The sequence below is a fragment of the Capsicum annuum genome, chromosome 7 (assembly GCF_002878395.1).
Source record: "Capsicum annuum cultivar UCD-10X-F1 chromosome 7, UCD10Xv1.1, whole genome shotgun sequence".
In the NCBI taxonomy this organism is placed as follows: domain Eukaryota; kingdom Viridiplantae; phylum Streptophyta; class Magnoliopsida; order Solanales; family Solanaceae; genus Capsicum; species Capsicum annuum.
The window spans coordinates 20,986,509-21,008,693 of record NC_061117.1 but is presented as its reverse complement, the minus strand read 5'-3'; the positions used below and the strand labels follow the sequence as shown (position 1 = coordinate 21,008,693).

At 38.3% G+C, this 22,185-nt stretch overlaps 2 protein-coding genes across 8 annotated transcripts in view; one reads left to right on the top strand and one right to left on the bottom strand.

The window, feature by feature from the left end:
• The window catches only part of LOC107877741, a 43,217-nt gene extending 32,449 nt beyond the window's left edge, over positions 1 to 10,768 (top strand). For 2 of the 7 annotated variants that reach the window (XM_047393445.1, XM_047393446.1), the window contains exon 5: positions 48 to 10,768. In XM_047393445.1, the coding sequence (XP_047249401.1) occupies positions 48 to 1,424 (1,377 nt within the window). In that variant the 3' untranslated portion in view covers positions 1,425 to 10,768. The remainder of the gene's footprint in view (positions 1 to 47) is intronic. The other 5 variants (XR_007042640.1, XR_001676488.2, XR_007042641.1 and 2 more) reach the window with 5 other exon arrangements.
• A 1,626-nt stretch (positions 10,769 to 12,394) lies between these two features.
• Positions 12,395 to 21,123, bottom strand: LOC107877742 (stress response protein NST1). Its single transcript, XM_016724448.2, has 3 exons — positions 20,447 to 21,123; positions 15,133 to 15,317; positions 12,395 to 13,221 (listed from the first exon to the last, which is right to left on the bottom strand). The coding sequence occupies exons 1-3, from the start codon at positions 20,964 to 20,966 to the stop codon at positions 12,685 to 12,687; spliced, it is 1,242 nt and encodes a 413-aa protein (XP_016579934.1). The 5' UTR covers positions 20,967 to 21,123; the 3' UTR covers positions 12,395 to 12,684.
• Positions 21,124 to 22,185: the final 1,062 nt, after the last annotated feature.

The following is a 22,185-nucleotide window of genomic DNA, read 5'->3' as shown; positions in this document are numbered from 1 at the left end:
TGATTTTGTAAATGTTCCCATGCTTAAGGTGGCGTTGTCTCCATTAGGTTGCAAATGGATATATAAAAAGTGAGAGAGTTGGGTTTGCACACCTCTCTCCAGGTGTTGATGTTTACCTTTGTCCTCGAAGCGATGCAATTATCACTATTCTTGCAAAATATGGTTTCTTCAAGGGAATGGCAGCTGTGGAAGGGAAATCTGAGTTGATGATTGGTTGTGTTATATGGCGAAAGAATCGAACAGCTTTGACTTCTGTTGCTAAAAAGTCCGAGGACAAAGCTAATGTTTTGCAGGAGCAGCTTCAAAAGTCACCATCTGATTCTTCTACGTCGCAAGGTGGGGGACAAGGTTCTCTATCTGTGCCAGCAGTCAAGAACTCAAACCCACCTGCTCCATTCAGCTCTTTGTCAACTCTTGAACAAGCAAATGTCACTGATGACAAGAGTATTGATATTGATTCCGCAAGCAGGACAACCTTTACAGCTTCAGCTGTGAAGTCACCCGCTTTGCAGCAAAAAGAATCTGAACTTTCCAGCTCACATCTTTGGGGATCTAAGGGACACTTGCCGGGCAGTGAAGCTTCTTGTGTCCATCAGTCAAATGCTGAACCACCCAAGGAAACCATGGACCTCCCAAAACCTGTAACATCATTGCTACCCAATGCATCAAAACGAAAAATGGCATTTTCAGATGATGATGATCTCCCTGAATTTGACTTTGGAACTGCTAGTGGAATATCTTCAAGTTCCCATCGTTCCGATAGATCCATTCTTGGCAATTGGCTTCAACTTTCTGGAAGTAGGAATTTAGATATGTCTAAACAGCCAACCAGACCTGCGGCACCTTCAGTTTCCACGAGTGTTCCTAGGTCAGTAATATCGGTCAGTCAAGGTATGCCCCTTGCTAGAAATGTTAATGACCATGGTCAATTGGTCAATGCGTCTAGGCAAATGGAAGAAAAGACTAGCAGCCAAAGTCATCCTATTCCAGTGGCAATGACTGTTTGCACCTCTGGTTCACTGATGGTTCCATTTGATAGCTCGGGTAAGAAGAACTTATTTTGTGATGATGATATGCCTGAATGGTTTCCGCCAGATGTCCAGAACAAAAGAACAAATGAACCACCAACAATATTACACCGTGAATCTTCAGACCAAACCTCAAGAATGTTGCCGCCTCTTCCTACAGGACCAGTCTTTCCTTATCCATCCTCCGCCACAATCCATAACAGTTTTTCTGTACAACCATCTCCTCCACTCCATCATCTGCCTGCCAACTCCAAAGTGCCACCCCCCATACCCTCTCAAGATGGTCCTAGTTATTTGACAGGATTCACCTTTAATCCAGTGCCAACACCCCACTCTAATTCCCTTGCTGCTTCAAGTGTATTGCATCCTGCTGATAAAAGAGTAAGGAGGTCTTGATCTTAGCTTGTAAACTCAATCAACAGTAAAATGCTTCTTCGATAACTATTCAGCGACATTCCAAAGCTGTACATACACATGGATAGCTGGTCAGGTTCGTGAATAGAGGAGTAAATTGACAGTCTAAGTTGGTTTCTTTTTCCTTTTTCCTTCATGTGAAGTAGTGTTCCTACAGTACAGTCAAACAGAAGATAGTTGTTGTGAACAGCCTTTTCTGCATCTTATACTTGGTTCGTCTGGTTGACTTAAATAGCGGTGTTATTGATTTTCTTAATTTCTTTCTCTGGTCCCAAGGCCCTTTATATCGTTTATGAAGAGTCCAAGCAACATAGTTCTTTTTTCGGGTCCCAAGCCCCTGTATATCATTCATATCTTATCTGTGTTGTAGAAGGCTAAGGTGCTTAATAGTGCTGGTTTGTAAGAAACTGGAAAAAGTAGTGTTTGTCTTGTTCACCCTGTAACTCATATTGACTCGTTTTCCATGACTAGTGAGGGTTTTATTCATTTCACAAGATAATTGGACAAAGTCATGTTTCCTATTTCCAAAGCCAAGTGATCATATGTGCATTTCCTGTGCATCTAGGTATGTCTAGTACATTTTTGCTAAAGGCAGCATGAAAAGCACCTATATTGTAAATACATAAGAGGAAGGACAACTAAACTACTATATTACTATTAACACCTCAAACTTAAAACTACAACTGTGTATTATCCTATGTTGCTCGGACTCTTCAAAAATGTCAGGGGTGCCTGTAGGATTCTCCAAAAGTAGTGTATTTTTGAGGAATCTGACCCAGGTGCGGCATTGAAATTGAAGAGTCTGCGCGACTTAGGTATTATGAGATGACGGCTATTCAATTAGATGTTGAAATCTGTGTGCCTCATTGATTATTGATGTGGGTTTAAAATGCCCACCTAATTGATCAAGGGCTGGCAAATTGGCAACAAGCACTTCCTCCCCTCTTTGTGTGTAAAAGCTTGTTGGTGCCCGCGCCTGCAGCAACGCCTCTGGAGCCGCCTTTCTTTAGGTTAATTTGCTTTAGCTTGAGTGTTCCTTTGACTCTGATCTTTAATTGAAGTATAGCATCATGATAACTCTTTCAGAAATTCAGCTATTGATTCTGTGATATCTATAGGACGTGGCCAGAATTAATTGTTGGGGACAGACGGACTAGTAAAACACAGAGAATTATCGATCAACAAGATTAAAATGGAATATGTGTTCATGTAGCTATTTGGCATATGGTTATTTGGACTTTTACTCACTAAGTTTCCATCCGTTAAGATTCATTTTGTTAACTTTATTGGAAAAAAAAATCTAAAAAACTATGCAATATCAATACAATGTTTGGTCTTGGTAATGAAGTGTTACCTTACAAATAGAACGTTTGGTTTTCGAGATGACATAAAATGATGCATGCATAACTTATGCAAGAATTTATGTATTATCTTAATAAGAGTACATTGGGAAAAAAATTTAAGGATTTATGACTATATAGCTACACTCTTGCACGTGCTTAATAAGTTCAGCATCAAAGAAAGAGAAACCACTAGAGGAAAAAAAATCTTTGAACAAAAAACACCGACGACTCTTGCTTGCATTTTGATGCTCTAAAAACTTTCTTTCTTGTTGGCAAGAAGTCCTTCGAACTAATAAGCATTGATTAAATCCGTAGTTACTCGTTTTTTTTTAAATTGAGTGTGGCCATCGATTCACAAGCAGGTTAAAAATAGATGGTTAGAATCTCCGATTGAGAAGTGAACTCTCAAATCAGCTTCAAGTTGCAAGGGTGACATATTCTGCAGAAGATGGGGACAGATAATTCAGGGGTATGTCTACAAAGTATATCAAATCTTCAGCACCTATGATTGCCTTGTAAGGATAGAATCATGGTGAGAAGACGAGAATTGAGTTATGATTGATGAAAGTCTATTATGTATTAAGTAGTAAAAAGAGTCTTAATTGACTTTCATCGCCTTTCACTCAAAAATTCCTCAAAGAAAGTAAAGTAGTAAGTCTGTTTGCGCATAGCCTACTATCTCAGTTATTCTCCTTTCCTTGTCGAGGGGAATGAAAATCAAAACTTCAACACCTATCATCGCTTTGTGTTGAAGAACGAAAAAAGTCCCATATTAGTGGTTAATGAAATGGATGATCTCTTTGTGAGAAGACGAGAATTGAGTTATGATTGATGAAAGTCTAGTATGTATTAAGTAGTAAAAAGAGTCTTAATTGACTTTCATTGCCTTTCACTCAAAAATTCCTCAAAGAAAGCAAAGTAGTAAGTCTGTTTGCTCATAGCTTACTATCTCAGTTATTCTTCTTTCCTTGTCGAGGGGGATGAAAATCAAAACTTCAACACCTATCATCGCTTTGTGTTGAAGAACGAAAAAAGTCCCATATTAGTGGTTAATGAAATGGGTGATCTCTTTATAAGGCTTGGCCAATCCTCTTACTTTGAGCTTAGCTTTTGCTGTGTGAGTTAGGTCCAGGACCTAATTTTACACTTTGTAATCATGGTGAGAAGATGGGAATTCCGTTATGATTGATGAAAGTCTAGTATGTATTAAGTTGTAAAAGAGTCTCAATCGAATTTCATCGCCCTTCACTCAAAAATTTCCTTAAAGAAAGAAAGTTAGTCTATGCATAGCATGCTATCTAAGTTTTTCGTCCTTTCCTTATATGATAAGTTGAAGGGGAATGGAAATCAAAACTTCAACACCTGTGGTCGCGTTGTAAGAATCGAATCATGATTGGGTGATAGGAAATCCTCTGTCATAAAAGCTCACTTCTGCTCAGGTACTATCTTTATGTTAAGAGTCTCACATCGGAAAAGAGATGGAAAATTGATCTCCTTATATGGAAATCCTCCCCTTACGAGCTAGCTTTTGGGGTTGAGTTAGGCCCAAGATCCATTCTTTACATGGTATTAGAGATAGACTCATCCTAATTTTTTGTTTACCGATGTTGGACTCCCATATTATATTCTCCACGCTCCATTTAACGAGGTCTGGGCGTGTGGGAGAGTTTTAAAGAGTCTCACACCGGAAAGGGATGAGAAATTGGTCTCTTTATATGGACTTGGGAAATCCTCCCCTCACGAGCTTACTTTTGGGCTTGAGTTAGGCTCAAGATCCATTTTTAACTTTGGTATTTGAGACAAACTCATCCCAATTCTTTGTTTACTGATGTTGAGCCCCCATATTATATTGTCCACGCTCCAGTTAACGAGGCCTGGACATGCGGAGGAGTGTTAAGAGTCCCACATCGAAAAAGGAATTGGAAGTTGGTCTCCTTATAAGGATTTGGGCAATCCTCCCATCATCAGTTAGCCTTTTGGAGTTGAGTTTGGCCCAAGATCCATTTTTTACACTCTTATCTCCATAATGTTTGAAGGGGTGGATATAGACCTCAAGTGGTGCTTCACTGGAGTTTATGGGCCACACTCCACTTGGGCTAGATTAGAATTTTGGGCGGGAGTTATCTGCAGTCAAAGGTTTATGGAATGATCAATGGGTGGTATGGTATGGGCTATTTCAATATGTGCAGTTATGAACATGAAAGATTCAAACGATCAATGGGTGGTATGGTATGGGCTATTTCAATATGTGCAGTTATGAACATGAAAGATTCAATTGCATAAGTAGGGTCAAGAGCATTGTACCTATTTCTCCGTTCGTACCAGTACACAGTGGTAGTAGCAGCACCATTCCGTAGTTTCTTGTCCTACGATTTCTGCTGCTCCTCGTGGTTTCCTGAGCTTCGGTTATCGCATTATTTGACTATTGTTACCGTTTCTTGTTTTTTAATGCTATGTCATGCTTTCCTTCTTGTTGTTATATCTTCTTTATTTTTGTATTTGTCTTTTTCAAACTGCTTTGATGTGTGTTACTTGAGCCAAGAGTCTTTTAGAAACAACTTCTCTACCTCAACGAGGTACGAATAAGGTCTGTGTACGGTCTATCCTCCTTAGACCCCATGCTATGGATGCATGGAAGTAAAATGAATTAAGTTTTTAATTATATTTTAAGTAGGTTTCTTTATTGTTCTAGAATAGGATTTATGTGTCCTAGTTTCATACGGATTACAGTTAGGTTTATGTTTCCTACTTTTATAAGCATTAGACTGTATAGAATAGGGTTTTATGTTTCCTACTTTCATAAGAATTAGATTATTGATGTAACATGACTCCTATTTAAAGGGGTTTTTGGAGAATAATCAATAAGTCGTATTTCAACAAAAAACAAGAGATTGGAGTTCTCTCTTCCATTGAACTCTAAGGTTTCAGCCTCCCTTTAACGAGCGGAAGAGATTGGAGTTCTCTTTTCCATTGAACTCTAAGGTTTTAGCATCCCTTTAACGAGCTGAATTTATATATCGCCCTGTGAATCAATCCTTCCCTAAAGATCCATAACATCCCACCTATGGAATTTAACTGTATATGTTGTTGTAAGAAGGTCTTAGAGCTCCGAGGAGCTTCTCTAACTTCATTTAGGACATGGAATTGAATGATTTTCCATTACAAGGAGCTCTACACCTGATTTAGGGGAGAAGAATCTGTTCAAGCTTCCAGAAATTCAGATTCCTAATCTCTAATGAATGGAATGACCCTTTTGGCTCAATAAATCAACTCTCTCCCAAAGGTTATCTTATATCATAGATCAATTGTGCTAGAAAGTAGTGACTGGTCTACAAATCTATTTTATTTTAAATCTGAAAACATGTGGCTACCACATGAAGGCGTCAGTGAGAAAATTACAGAATGGTGACCAAGTTATATGGTGAATGGCACCCCTGAATTTATCCTTTCTCAAATACTAAAACACCTAAAGAAAGACTGCCATTTGGATTATGTAATGCTCCAGTTGCAGTTCAGAGGTGCATGATAGCGATATTTTTTGGCATGATAGAGGACTTTGAGTAGGTGTTCATGGATGATTAATCTATATTTGGGAAGCCATTCGAGGAACGCCTAGATCATCTGCATCAAGTGTTGGAGCGATGTGAAGAAATAAATTTGGTTCTTAATTCGGAAAAGTGCCTTTTGGAACAAAAAAGTCTTTTAAGTTAGGAAAAGTAGGAACATGCAGTGGAATGTACCCCTTCTTAAGGTAGTGTTGTCTCCATTAGGTTGCAAAAGGATATATAAAAGGTGAGAGAGTTGGGTTTGCACACCTCTCTCCAGGTGTTGATGTCTACCTTTGTCCTCGAAGCGAGGCAATTACCACCATTCTTGCGAAATATGGTTTCTTCTAGGGAATGGCAGCTGTGGAAGGGAACTCTCAGTTGATTATTGGTTGTGTTGTATGGCGGAAAAGTCGAACAGCATTGACTTCTGTTGCTAAAAAGTCTGAGGACAAAGCTAATGTTTTGCAGGAGCAGCTTCAAAAGTCATCGTCTGATTATTCTACGTTGCAAGGTGGGAGCCAAGTTTCTTCATCTGTGCCATCAGTCGAGAACTCAAACCCATCTGCCCCACTCAGCTCTTTGTCAACTCTTGAACAAGCAAATGTCACTGATGACAAGAATTTTTTTTTCTTTTTTATAAACTGGTTACTGATGACAAGAATATTGGTATTGATTCCGCAAGGAGGACAACCTTAACAACTTCAGGCGTGAAGTACCCCCCTTTTCAGCAAAAAGAATCCCAACTTTCCAGCTCGCACCTTTGGGGATCTAAGGGGCACTTGTTGAGCAGTGAAGCTTCTTGTGTCCATCAGTCTAATACTGAACCATCCAAGGAAACCATGTACCTCCCAAAACAACAACAACAAACCCAGTATATTCCCACGTAGCGGGGTCTGGGGAGGGTAGATTGTACGCAGTCCATACCAATACCTCTAAAGAAGTAGAGAGGCTGTTTCTGAAAACATGTAAAATAATTGCTGCCCAATGCATCAAAACGAAAAATGGTATTTTCGGATGATGGTAATCTCCCTGAATTTGACTTTGGAACTGCTAGTGGAATATCTTCAAGTTCCCATCGTTCTGATGGATCTATTCTTGGCAATAGGCTTCAACTTTCTGGAAGTAGAATTTTAGATACGTCTAAACAGCCAACCAGACCTGTGGCTCCTTCAGTTTCTGTGAGTATTCCTAGGTCAGTAATATAGGTCGGTAAAGACATGCCCCTAGCTAGAAATGTTAATGACCATGGTCAACTCATCACTGCTTCTAGGCAAATGGAAGAAAAGCTTAAAAGCCAAAGTCACGCTATTCCAGTGGCAGGTACTGTTTGCGCCTCTGGTTCACCGATGGCGCAGTTTGATAGCTTGGGTAAGAAGAACTGATTTTGTGATGATGATATGCCTGAATGGTTGCTGCCAGATGTCCAGAATGAAAGAACAAATGAACCACCAAAAATGGTTGCTGCCAGATGTCCAGAATGAAAGAACAAATGAACCACCAAAAACCTTACCCCGTGAATCTTCAGACCTAACCTCAAGAATGTTGCCGCCTCTTCCTACAGGATGAGTGTTTCCTTATCCATCATCCGCCACAATCCATAACAGTTTTTCTTTACAACCATCTCCTCCACTCTTATCATCTGCCTACCAATTCCAAAAGTGCCACCCCCTGTACACTCTCAAGATGGTCCTAGTTATTTGACAGGATTCACCTTTAATCCAGCTCCAAGGCCACAGTCTAGTTCCCTTGCTGCTGCAAGTCCATTTCAGCCAGCCGATAAAAGAGTAAGGAGGGCTTGATACTAGCTTGTAAACTCAATCAACAGTAAAATGCTGCTTCAGAAATTAATCAGCGACATTCCAAAGCAGTACATATACATGGATAGCTGGTGAGGTGTTCATGGATAGAGGAATAAACTGAGAGTCTACAGTTGGTATTCTTTTTTTCTCTTTCCTTCATGTGGAGTAGTGTTCCTACAGTACAGTCAAACAGTGGATAATTGTTGCGAACAGGTTTTTCTGCATCTTAAACTTGGTTCATTTAGCCGACTTAAATAGCTGTGTTATTTTCTTAATTTCTTTTTCCGGTACCAAGCCCCTGTATCATTTATGAAGAGTCCAAGCAACATAGTTTCGGGTCCCCAATATCATCCATATCTTATCTGTGTTGTAGATGACTAAGGTGCTTAGTAGTATTGGTATGTAAGAAACTGGAAACAAGTAGTGGTTGTCTTGTACTCTTGTTTACCCTGTAACTCCTATCGACTCGTTTTCCATGACTAGTGAGGATTGTATTCATTTCAGAAGATAATTGGACAAAATCATATTTCCTGTTTCCAAAGCCAGGTGATTGTATGTGCATTTCCTTGTGGATCTAGGTGTATCTAGTACATTTTCTCTTGAGGCAGCATGAAAAGCATGTATATCGTAATACATAGGAGGTAGGACGACTAAGCAACTATGCTGCTATTGGCACCCCAAACTAAAAAAATTATAACTATGTATTATGAGATAATGGCTATTCAAGTAGCTTTTGAAATCTGTGAGCCTCGTTGATTATTAATGTAGGTTTAGAATGCCCACCTAATTGATCAAGGACTGGCAAGTTGGCAACACGCACTTCCTCCCCTCTTTGTGACTTGTGTAGAAAAGTTTGTCGGTGCTAGTGCCTGCAGCAGCGCCTCTGGAGCCACCTTGCTTAAGGTGCATTTGCTTTAGCTTGAGTGCCCTTGACTCGATCTTTAATTGAAGTATAGCATTATTATAACTCTTTCAGAAATTCAGCTATAGATTCTATGATTTCTATTGGACGTGGTCAGAATTAATTATTGGAAACAGATCGGTAAAATACAGAGAATTCTCAATCAACAAGATCAAAATGTAATGTATTTTATCTAGCTATTGGGCATATGGTTATATGGACTTGGTTACTGCACTAAGTTTCCATCTCTTGAGATTCATTTTGTTTCCTTTATTGAAAAAAAAAATCTAACATAAAACTATGCAATATTAATACACTGTTTTATTTTGGTAATGAAGCGTTACATTACAAATATAACATTTGGTTTTCGGGATGACATAAAATGTTACATGCATAACGTATGCAAGAATTATGTATTATCTTGTACGTTACAGAATGTGTAATAAGAGTACATTGGCAAAAAAAATTAGGATTTATGACTATATAGATACATGCTTGGATGTACTTAATAAGTTCTGCATAAAAGAAAGAGAAACCACTAAGGAGAAAAAATCTTTGAACAAAAAACACAGATGCCTCTCTTGCCAGCATTTTGATGGGGCCAAAAAACTTTCTTTCTAGTTGGTGAGAAGTCCTATAAACTAATCGGGATTCGATGAAGGCCATAATTACTTGTTTTTTTGTTAATTGATTGTGGTCATCTATTCACAAGCAGGTTAAAAATCGATGATGAGAATCTCCAATGGATTTGGTGAGCTCTCAAATCAGCTTCAAGTTGCAAGATTAACATATGCAGAAGATGGAGAATTCAGGAGTATTGTCTGCAAAGTATATCAAAATTTCAACAACTATGGTCGCCTGGTAAGGATCGAATCATGGTGAGAAAACGAGAATTGAGTTATGATTGATGAAAGTGTAGTATGTTTGATCCTAAGTTCACAAAGAAATGCCTTAGTTTCACATGTGTGGAGTTCTCAAGGACAGAACCTGATGTTCAGGAGAGCCCTGAATGACTGGGAAGTGGCAGAGATTGTTAGTCTTCTTCAGATATATTAAACCAGCTCCCTGGGGTGACTAATGGAGCAGATAAGCCAGCCTGGTTGATACATAGTAGCGGGGCACTCACAGTAAAATCTTGCTATTCGGGAAGGAACAATAGTCGTTCTCCTACAGTTAACTGGTCTTGAAAACAAATCTGGAGAGTCAGAAGCCCACTGAAAGCTTCTTGTTTTGTTTCTAACTCATGAAGTGCTACAGGAAAGAGGTACGCTGATTTGCTCAAGGTGTTTTTTTAATGTTCAAGATGCAGAGTTCAATAGCCACCTGTTCTTGCACTGTAAGGTCAGTTGCGTAATTTCAAGATCCACTTTGAAGCTTCTCACAAGTGAAGACTGATAAGCATTCCAGCTTGTGTATGGTGGACAATATGGAAGGAAAGGAATGCCAGATATTTTAAAGGCAAAAGCAGCAACATCCAGAAGATTCATTGCCTAAATTTACTTCATTTTTGGTGTAAACAAGATTTGTTTGGGGGTGGAGGGATACATTAGCACCAGTTAATTTCATAGTTAAGTTATAAAGCTTTCTCTGTTTCTGCACTCCTCTTTCAGGAAGTTCCACATAGTATGTAGGTTGTATCATGTATGATCCCCTCGCACATTTCTTGGACAATCAGATTTGTGAATACGCAGTTACCCTTGATTCAAGAAAGTGTGGATGTATTAAGTAGTAAAAATAGCCTCAATTGGCTTTCATTGTCCTTCACGCAAAAATTCCTCAAAGAAAGCAAGTAGCAAGTCAGTCTGCACTTAGCATACTAGCTAAATTATTTGTCCTTTCCTTGTATGATCAGTCAGGATGGGAATGAAATCAAATCGGCAACATCTATGATCGCTTCGTAAGGATCGAAGATCATAGTGGAGTGATGGGAAACCTCTGTGATAAAAGCTCACTTTTGCTCAGTAGGGTACTTACTCTTGTCTCCCTAATGTTTGAAGAAGTGGACATAGACCTCAGGTGGTGCTTCACTGGAGTTTATAGGCCACTCCAATAGGGAGGAGTTACCTGCAGTCAGAGTTTATGGAATGATCAATGAGTGGTACAGGGTGATTTCACTGTGTAGTTACGAACATGATAGATTTAATTGCATAAGGTCAAGAGCACTGCACCTATTTCTCCTCTCATACCAGTAGTAGCAGGATTATTCTCGTAATTTATCGGCCTACGATTTATGTCACTCCCCGCTGTTTTCCGAGCTTCGGAGGTTATCGTATTATTTAACTATTGTTACTGTTTGTTGTTTTCTGAATCGTATGTAATGCTTTCTCTATTATTTACTATGTCTTTTATTTTGTGTTCTTTTTCAAGTTACTTTGATGTGCGACTGTGCGTTACTTGAGCGGAGGATATTTCAGAACAGCCTCTCTACCTCCACGGACTACTACGAAGTAGAAGGTCTACGTATACTTTACTCTCCCAGACTCCACTTGTGAGATTATACTGGTTCTTTGCTGTTGCAAGGTCAAGAGCTATGAGGAGCTTCTCTAGCTTCATTAGGACATGGAATTGATTAATCTCCCAACAAGGAGCTTACTACACCTGGTTTAGAGGAGAAGAATCTACTCAAGCTTCCAGAAGTTCAGATTCCTAATCTCTAATGGATGGAGTGACACTTTGGCTCTATATATCAACTTGCACTCCAAATAATAATCTTAGATCACAGATCAATTGTGCTGGAAAGTAGTGAGTGGTCTATAAATCCATCTCGACATGTGGCTGCAACATGATGACTTCAGTGAGAAGACTACAGAACGGTGACTTGAGTTATATGGTGAATGGTACACCTGAATTTTTTCTTTCTCAAAAACTAAAACACTAGAAGTAGAAGGAAAGCTAAAGCTTTGGAGGAGTTTCTGTTATTACAGAAAGCAGTAGGAGGTATGCGTCAGACTGAATGGAATTCACAATGGCCTTATACCAAAAGGCCTATGGGATACCATTAAGCAAGATAACTTATTGCAACATGATGGCTTCAATGAGTCCATCAACCACCTATCCCTTCTCACTGTCCAGTGACTACAGATATCTGGAATATGTTCCTCAAGTATCTGTTAGCTCTATGGTTTTGTATTACTTCTAACTATAAAATGAGTTGACAAACTCTGCATTTGTAATCTCTATTCATCTTCTCGATGCTTTTCTGATTTCTTCGTTTTAAAAAGAAAAAGAAAAAAAAAAGTCATAATGCACCAAAAAAGTTTTTTTAACGCATTAACATTTTTTTTTTTTTTTCTTAAACTCCACCACCATAACTAACTGGTGGATTTACAGATCTAAACAAATAAAAGCGAACAAAAAACAGTAGTGGTAAATCATGTACAATATCAATAAAGTGACAATCAAACCAACAAGAAAAATTCCATTTTCTGCCAATTCTGGCACCAAGGAGATCAGTTATATGACATGTAAACTGATCCCTCAATTTCTTCTTTTCTTTTTCTTTTTTTCTTCGTTTTTTGCTTTTGGGATAGGGGGTAGGGGGAAGGAGAGGGGGCTTGTTTTGACTTATTTTCCAAGACATCCACAAAATCTACAAGGTAATAGATATATAAGAGGGTGTACTAAAAGGAACATTTACGGATTTTAGAGGTATCAATTGGTGGCCAAACTGTCTGAATCAATGTCATCGACAGTGAGCCAGTCACTGGATTCATCACCTTCAGAATCTTTATCCCGGTGAATCGATTGGCCAGCCTTCTGCTGACTACCTTGAGCTTTAGAGTTCTCATTTAGTTGAATCCATTCATGGGATTCACTAGATGAGGAAACTTTCTTTCTGTGTGGGGGCTTGCTTCCTTGCAGTCTATCTGATAGATCGGTATCATCGTCCTCAAGATCACTGAAAGAAACATCATCCTCGTTCTTGTCAGCATATGAGGTGGTATTCTTGGTCTTTTCTTCGTCTAATGGCTCTTGACGTTTCTCCCCATGCAAACTATCTTTATCTTGAGAGGCATTTGCAGTCTCTGAAATATTTTTCTCCTCCAATTTACTTTCGGACACTTGCTGTCCACTGATTTCAACATCCTTCTCAGACGCATCAACAGTCTCAGAATCCTTAGATGCTTCTGGCTGCGAGTCCTTCTTACTTTGCAACTGCTGCAGAAGTGTCTCCCTTACTTCAACAACCTACAGTCAAATTAAGTTGAAAGAGATGATCATGTCATCGTGAATTTTCATTCAGAAAAGGTCAACAAAAGAGAACCAAGTGCAAGTAAGAGAAACGGGAAAACAAATACGACCAAGAGAACTGACTGCATCTCCACCACTGAACAACACGATACCTCAACTGCACCCCCACCCCTGCCACAAACCAAGGCTAGGAAGATGAGAAGAAATCACCTAGCATATTATTCTCTCATGGGATTTGAACTTGAGACCTCATGGTTCTCAACCCACTTCATTGACCACTAGGCCACACCCTTGGGTGCTACTTTAGCCTTTTTGTCTTGTTTTAACATTCCTACTAATATTATTTATTTGGAGAGTCAACGAAGATTTAATTTTTTTCTCATTGAGTATTTGCTTTTATTTGTGATGGACCTCGTGGCAATTTTTGTATAGGAAACTTTATTCCCTTTTTTCCGGGTCATAAAACTTAGTGTCAAAAGGATAAACTACAATGAACCAACTTAAAGTTTTAAGAGATAATTACTACACTAAAGCTTTCGTAGAAGGAAAATAAAGAAACAAAATCATCTCTTAAAGTGTAGAACAATAATATATTAGAAAACAAGGATAATAGAAAATATGACAACTAAAACAATAAAACATCAAATCACTAGTCTGCAGTAACATAATCAAGTACGGAGAAGACACCGTTTCTTATAAGTTCGATGCAAAAGAAACTAGGCATGGGTGAAGTAAGTTGTAGTGCTTTCACTTGGAGCTGGATTACTCATGAACTCCCCCATATTACCTCAGGTTCAGACTAGCTCGAGTTAGTCATCATCCCGCTGGTGCTTTTGGCTTCACGGATTGGGAATACGTAGGAGGATCTTGAATGAGTCTGGAAAGATTCAAACTAAATTTTCAGCAACCTATTCTATTGTGGTACTTAAGGTTTTTTCAGGAAACTAATGAAGCTAGTATGCAGATAAACCAAAAACAGTGGTCATGTTTTCACAATTCTATCTGTATAGTGGCAGGCACCTCTTTGGTACCTTAAATAGTTTTCACTTAACTAGCTTAACTACAGATCCTAAGGGATCTGAGATACTCGGACTAAATTTGAGCCAGGGACTTTCTAAGTTGCACCCAGAAAAAATTCAGCTTCATTCAACTTGTAGCCATAGCCGCAATAAGACAAGTAATTCACTGGCTGACTGTGTAGGGAAATGAGAGAAATAAGACTCAGATTTCTCAGTGCAATCAATTCCAGGAAATTAGGTGATTCCTAAGGTTCTAGCAGAATGGTGTAACAAGGAAATGATCTGAAGTTCTCTCTCCCCAACTTCGACCACCACAAACACAGCCCCCCCGCCCCCAACCCCCAACCCCAACCCCAAAAAGAAATGCACACACGCAAAAAAGGGGAACAATTAAGAGAAAAAACGAAAAAGAAATGTTTTATAAATCTAATAGAACTCATCACACTTCTGCAATGGCAGCTTCAACAGAAATCTATTCCCTAGTGGCCATGTAAACTTCCATTCTCTCATTATAGAAATTGCTGGATTCAGAGCATCACAGAGAAACTAAGAGTACAATTAATTCAACTTGCATCAATGAACCTGTAGTTTGATTGTTCAGTAAATATATGTGATGCAGTAGCAATACTTTAGAGCTACAGCTGGAATGATGACCCAATCAAAATTGTAATCCTTAAAGCATGTAAATGGAACGATGACCTAATCAAAATTGTAATCCTTAAAACACGTAAAATATGAGTCAAGAACATTCCACAGAGCATACAGTTTTTAATCTACAGGATTGAGATTTTTCCCAATTTAATAATGTCCTGTCTGCTCACAAATTTATAAAAGAATTCTGGCCAAAACAATGTCATTCAATATATTAACTTATCAAAGAGAAACTTGCCTCGGGAGTTGACAACATCTCCAAGTCATTTCCATTCAACCTTGGAAGCAATAAAACAAAATAGATCATCCAAAATTGCCCATCAGATAATTCATGGCAAACCTTCTGCCTCAAGGACTCAAGTCCGGGCACAAACTGCACAATGGATGCCACATGTTCTTTCTGACTATCAGACATGGAAAAATCTGCAAGAAAATTAGATAACCATCAACCAGAGGCCACAAGAAACACGAAGAATAGTAGTGCAAACAAGGCCTAATCAAGGAACTACTACTTTTAATTGACACATGAAGTATGTGTAAGCCTCCAGAAGTGGACAAAACTTGGAAAAACAAGAAAGCAAATTCACAGCTATTTATGCTACATACACTTTCTACATTTTTTTTTTGATAAAGTTCCTACACTAACAAAGTCTTTTTTAGGAAGTGCACAGAGCAACATAGAATTGTTCAACAAATTAATTCAAGATAAATACAAATAGGACCAAAAAAATTATTTCAAAATAGTGTATCATAATAAGCGAATTAAATAACTAGAAGTTGAAGATAACATCCTCTTCAGGAAGAACTACTCCGAGGAAAACCAATGCTTGCACTCCAAGCAGAGAAAAGAACTGCAAATGCACTTTTTAATCACCCACAGGATGCCAGTCATTATTAGATGAACATGAATGCATGAAGCACCAATATAAACAATCATATTAAGAAACTTCATGTGGTCAATGAAGAGGGTTGCGAACCATGAGATCTCAGGTTCAAAGTAGAAAGCCCCAAGGGGCGCTATATTACACACCCTTTCAAGGGTGGCTGCTTCTAGGGCTTTGATTACCAAGGAGTAGAGGCATTCAGCAGAGACAAACTCTAGGTGATTTCTTTTCATCTGTCCTGGCCTTAGTCGGCAAAGTTACTTGGTGCCTGTTGGTGAAAGGTGGCAGGTATCCCGTGGAATTAATCGAGGTGTGTGCAAGCTTGACCGAACACCACGGTTATAAAAAAAAAATATCAGGTCTTACAAATATCCCGTAACCATCAATTATTTGTAACTTTATTGCCCACTGGCAATCACAAATTCACTAATTACATTTTAATTTTTTTATCTTTTTTATTTCCGCTCTTCTACTCTGAAGGCATAAAGAACTAGCAAACACAGTCTAGCTTTTGTTTTCCCTTTAAACCTGTCAAGTTGCAGTTTCACATTTAATTATCGTGTTATTGTGATCCTCAATAATGAAACCACTACCAAAACAGATAAAGAAAAGAATCTTAGAGAAAAGAGTAGTGTGCATGAAAAAACCACTTGGTTTGCTGATACACATGAAAGGTTATTGATGAATAAACCATAAAGACTTTCAACTTACGAAGTTGTTGCATGCTACAATCTACCAATGCATTCTGTCAGGTAGACATGCAAAGTAACTTAACTGACAAACTTCTTAGATCAAAACAAAATATCTTCAGCCCCAAAAATTAGTTAAAAGAAAAAATTGGCCAGCGAAAAGGAAGCAAAGATATAGAATTCATATTCATGATTTGAAATCAATAGCATTGATGGTGTCTGGATGGGAGAGGGTTATTGTCAAAAATTCAGCAGCTAATAGTTTAGGTCTATTAATTAACCAAAAAATTTCCTTTTCTTGTTTATCTAGGGGAGGCAGCTAGCAGGCGGCAGTCCCACTATGGGAATGGAATCCCATAGGTTTGCTTAATCATTTTTCTATTCCTCAATGTATAAATTCCCCTACTAACCATATGTGAGTATTGTATACGTTACGCCCAATTTCGTTGCTTGAATGTTATTTAAAGTATATATGCAAATCATCTATACGCCTATCTTGCTTGGGACTGAGACATAATAGTTGTTGCTGTACATAAAGCATTCTCTAAATAAGGTAACGGCGACATCTGAAAGTGACTAAAAACCATACCACACTTTTCCTCTTAAATCATGAACAAAATCATAGGCTTGAAAAAAATGAATACCTTACTATAATCTTACATTCTGTGAAATACACACCCCCAACCCCAAGAGTAAACGAACAACATAATATTGGAAGCCAACAACTAAAATAAGTGTTCAACTACCAAGGATCAACCACCATCACTATTAAATCATTATAAAGTATGTCACAACTATTGCAACTCTTGGTGACAATGAAGCACTATAATATACCAAATACAGCACCCCAATGGTAAAATTGTAACCAACAGGAAACAGTTTGCGTCCTTTGCCTACAAAGATTCTTCTCGTCCATATATACATCTCTGTGAGATTCATAGAACACTATTTAGAATTGGAATGAAATGGACCTGAATAGAACAGAACTAATGCAGAAGATCTTGTAATCACCACCAAATGTTTTGGAATTGAGGCATATGTTAATTGATTTCACCAAACAATTTGGGATGAGAGTTGCGGAAATGAGACATTGAGGTCGATGTGTGGGCATAATAGGAGAGATAAGATTAGGAATGAAGATATTCGGGATAAGGTAGGAGTGGCCTTCGTGGTGAACAAGATGAGGGAAAAGAGAAGGAGATGGTTCGGGCATATGAAGAGGAGATGCGCACAATGAGGTGTGAGAGATTGGCTATCGTGGGTTTAAGGAAAGGTGTAGGTCAAAGAAGTATTGAGAAGGGGTAATTAGACAGGATATGACACATCTTCAGATTACCAAGGACATGACCTTAGATAGGAGGATATGGAGGTCCCAAATTAGGGTAGAAGGTTAGTATGTAGTTGAATGTGCTTTCTTGCTGGATAGGCTTGGTGGTAGTTTGGTGCTCCATACCTATTTCTCCTTTCACACCGATAGTAGTAGCATTATTCTCATAGTTTCTTATACTATGATTACTGTTACTACCTACTGTTTCTTGTGCTTCAGTTATCGTATTATTTGGTTGTTGTTACTGTTTCTTGTTTTCTAAATGTTATGTAATGCCTTCCCTATTATTTGCAGTGTCCGCTTTACTTCTGCATGTTCTTTCTCAAACTGCTTTGATATGCATTACTTGAGCCAAGAGTATTTTGGAAACAGTTATTCTACCTCCACAAGGTAGGGGGTAAGGTCCGGATACAGTCTGACCTCACCAGATACCACCTTGGGACTACACCGGATATATTGTTGTTGTGTCTAGCAAAACAAACACAAAAGGTTGTCCCAAAGGCATGGATAAGCGGCTGACACAGATGTTTACCCCATAGGCTGCTAGCTGGATTAATCGAGGTGCAAGCTGTCACCCAACCAATGTCATTAAAAAAGCAGTCAAAAATTGCACCTTTAACAATCTATAGTGGACAAGTGGGTGCAAACCTTGAAAACTATGGTTCAAAGCCCAGCTTACAAAGAGTTTTTTCAATTTGCCTAAGCCTTGATGGCTAGATTTACCCGGTAGTTTTGCTGGTGGGAGACCAAGGTGGATCAAGCTAACCAAGACCTCCATTACAACAACAACAAGAACAACATACCCGGTATGATCCCAAAAAATAAGGTCTGAGGGTAGAGTGTACGCTGACCTTACCCTGCCTCAGAGGTAGAAAGGTTGTTTCCACTAGACCCTCAGCTCAAGGGAAAGAAATAGCCAAAAGCAAATATTAGTAAGCTAACCAAGAGCACCATTATCAAATTTTAAAAAATGTCCCACATGGGTCTAAGGAGGAGTGTAAGCAGAGCTTACCACTACCACTATTTGCAAAAAAACCCCAACTCAAGACAAAAACAAACTAGAAAAAGACGCAACGGAAATACAAGAGACAATATAAGTAACAAAAACAAAACAGTCGCAAAATAGTACTACAATAAAATAATGCTACAATCGAACTACACGAAACAATAGACAATAACATAAATGAAAGAACAAAAAACTACAAGAGTAGTCCTACAACTACAAGGTCAACAAGATAATGCATTCCTATCAACTAGTATGGAGTGCACTTCTACCTACTAACCTTCTACCCTAACGCGCTCCTCCACACCTTTCTATCTAATGCCATGTCCTAGTTATACATACAGCAACTATAAACCACTAATCCACGATTACCAAAAAAAATTATCTCAAAGAAACTACTCATCAAGTAATAGTACTCTTATAGCTTAGTTAGTGAAATAAACCAACATATTTAGAGAATGCAATCCTATCTACTAGTATGGAGTGCACTCCTACCTACTAACCTTCTATCCTAATTCGTGTCCTTCACACCTTTCTATTTAAGGTCATATCCTAGTTACACATTCGGCAACTATACACCACTACCCCCACGATTATCAAAAAAAAATATCTCGAAGAAACTACTCATCAAGTAATAGTACTCTTATAGCTCAGTTAGTGAAATAAACCAACACATTTAGTGAATGCACTCCTATCTACTAGTATGGAGTGCACTCCTACCTACTAACCTTCTATCCTAATTCATTTCCTTCACACCTTTCTAAGGTCATATCCTAGTTACACATTCAGCAACTATAAACCACTAACCCCACGATTATCAAAAAAAATATCCCGAAGAAACTACTCATCAAGTAATAGTACTCTTATAGCTCAGTTGGTGAAATAAACCAACACATTTAGTGAATGCACTTGTATCTACTTGTACGGAGCTAAGTTGCACAGACTCTTCATTATTGATGCCGCACTCGTGTCGGATTCTTCAAAAATACACTAATTTTGGCGAATCCAACACGCACACATTGACATTTTTGATGAGTCCGAGCAACATAGGTATGGAGTGCACTCCTACCTAATAATCTTCTAATCTAATTCGTGTCTTTCACACCTTTCTATCTAAGGTCATATCCTAGTTACACATTTGGCAACTATAAACCACTAACCCCACAATTATAAAAAAAAATATCTCGAAGAAAATACTCATCAAGTAATAGTACTCTTATAGCTCGGTTAGTGAAATAAACCAACATATTTAAAGAATGCATCGTATCTACTAGTATGGAGTGCACTCCTACCTACTAAACTTCTACCCTAATTCGTGTACTCCACATGGAGTGCACTCCTACCTACTAATCTTCACTCTAATTCGTTTCCTCCACACATTCCTATCTACTAGTATGGAGCGCACTCCTATCTACTAACCTTCTAACCTAATTCGTGTCCTCCACGCCTTCCTATCTACTAGTATGGAGTGCACTCCTACCCACTAACCTTCTACCCTAATTCGTGTCCTCCACACCTTACTATCTAAGATCATGTCCTAGCTACATATTCAGCAAGTGATCACCACTCAAAGAAACTAATCGTCATCGAGTAATAATACTCCTATAACACATAGTCAAGTGAACTAAAACGACATATTTAGAATTTACCACTAGGTAAAGAGATCGGAAAATCAGTCCACAACTGATCCCGCTGCGAAATTGTACTAACAAAATCCACAACATCATCCGTCACACCAACAATCTCCTCCTCTTCCTCCTCCTCCTCCTCCTCATCATCATATTCATTTTTTTCACGATCATTTACCTCATTATCACCGAAATGCAACAAATTCGAAGCCAATTTCGAAATCTCAGAAACACTCGATTTCAAGCTATCTCCGATTTCCACTAAATCGCTTTTGATTCCGATGAATTTCTCCGATTGTTGCTCCGACTGAGTTGACGGCGGCGGCGGCGACGGAGGAGTGAGAAAGGAGGCGACGCCGCGGAGATGGTGGGTGAATGTTTGGGAAATGGCGGAGAAGTCTTCCTTTATGCTTGAAAAATTGGGATCGGAATCGGAGGGTTTTTCGCCGTCGTAGACGGCGGTGGCCGTGGCGGCAGCGGCGCCGTCGTCGTCGTTGGATTTGAAAGGATTTAGAAGGGGGAGAGAGAACCAAGATGACATTTTTTTTTTCTCTTTCTTCAATTTGGTATATTTCGCTCTCTTATTATTGGTAATTCCTTTTTCCTCCTTTTAAAAACGCCTTTTTTCCTATTTATATATTTTAATTGCACTTGAGTCGAGCACTTCTCTCAATGAAGCAGTATGATAAGATTTGCGTTGTGCTGAACTTCTGGAATTTTAGTAAATATGTTTTGTTTGAAAGAAAAGATATTAGGAAAAAGTCATTATTTTCACCTTATACTATACACATAAAAAGTTTAAGTCATATTTAAATTATATAAATGGCCTATTACACATTTTAATTATATAAAAGTGATATTATTACCTTTCCACGACCCTCATTCTAAGGCGCGTATGTTACACTTATTTTAGGCGCGTTCAGCCTATTAAATAACAAAAGTAAATGGCTAAAAACATTAAGGAAAAAGGCATTGTTTCCACTCCAAACTATAGTCGAAAAGTCGAATCCACACCTAAACTATATAAGTGACCTATTACGCACCTTAACTATAAAAAAGTAATACTTTTTACTGACATGGTGCTGACGTGGCAGCGCGTGTAAAACACTATACCACATGTGAGTGGTGGTAGCCTGACAGGGTGTAAATAGTTTTACTTTTTTATAGTTTAGGTGTGTAATAGGTCACTAGTATAGTTTAGGTGTGGCTTCGACTTTTCGGGTATAGTTTGGGATGAAAACGATGTCTTTTCCCAAGATATTATAAGTGAATGTTTGATTATAAAAATTATGAAGTTTGAAGAAATAAATGATGAAATGATTTCTCGATGCAATTTTATTGCACTTGAGCACTCGTAGCAACCTCTCTATTTTCATGAGGTAGGGATAAAGTATACATACACTCTATCCTCCTCATATTCTATTTGTGGAATTTCAATGAGTGTGTTATTGTTGTTGTTTGAAAGAAAGATGTTATAAGTGGATGTTTGATCATAAAAATTGTGAAATTTGAAGAAGAAAAATGATGTAAATGGTATTTTGAAATTGGAGTTGTGATTGTATATAAATATTTATTTGAGTTACATTTGAAATTTTAGGAGCGATTTGAAGCGAAAATAACATTCTGGAGTTTCTTAAACTTGAAATTTAAAACAATTTTGCGATAAAAAAAGTACGAAAATAATGAAAATGGTATTTGTAAATTATAGTTGTGTGTGTAAATGAATACATATTAGAGTTATATTTGAATCTTCGTGATTG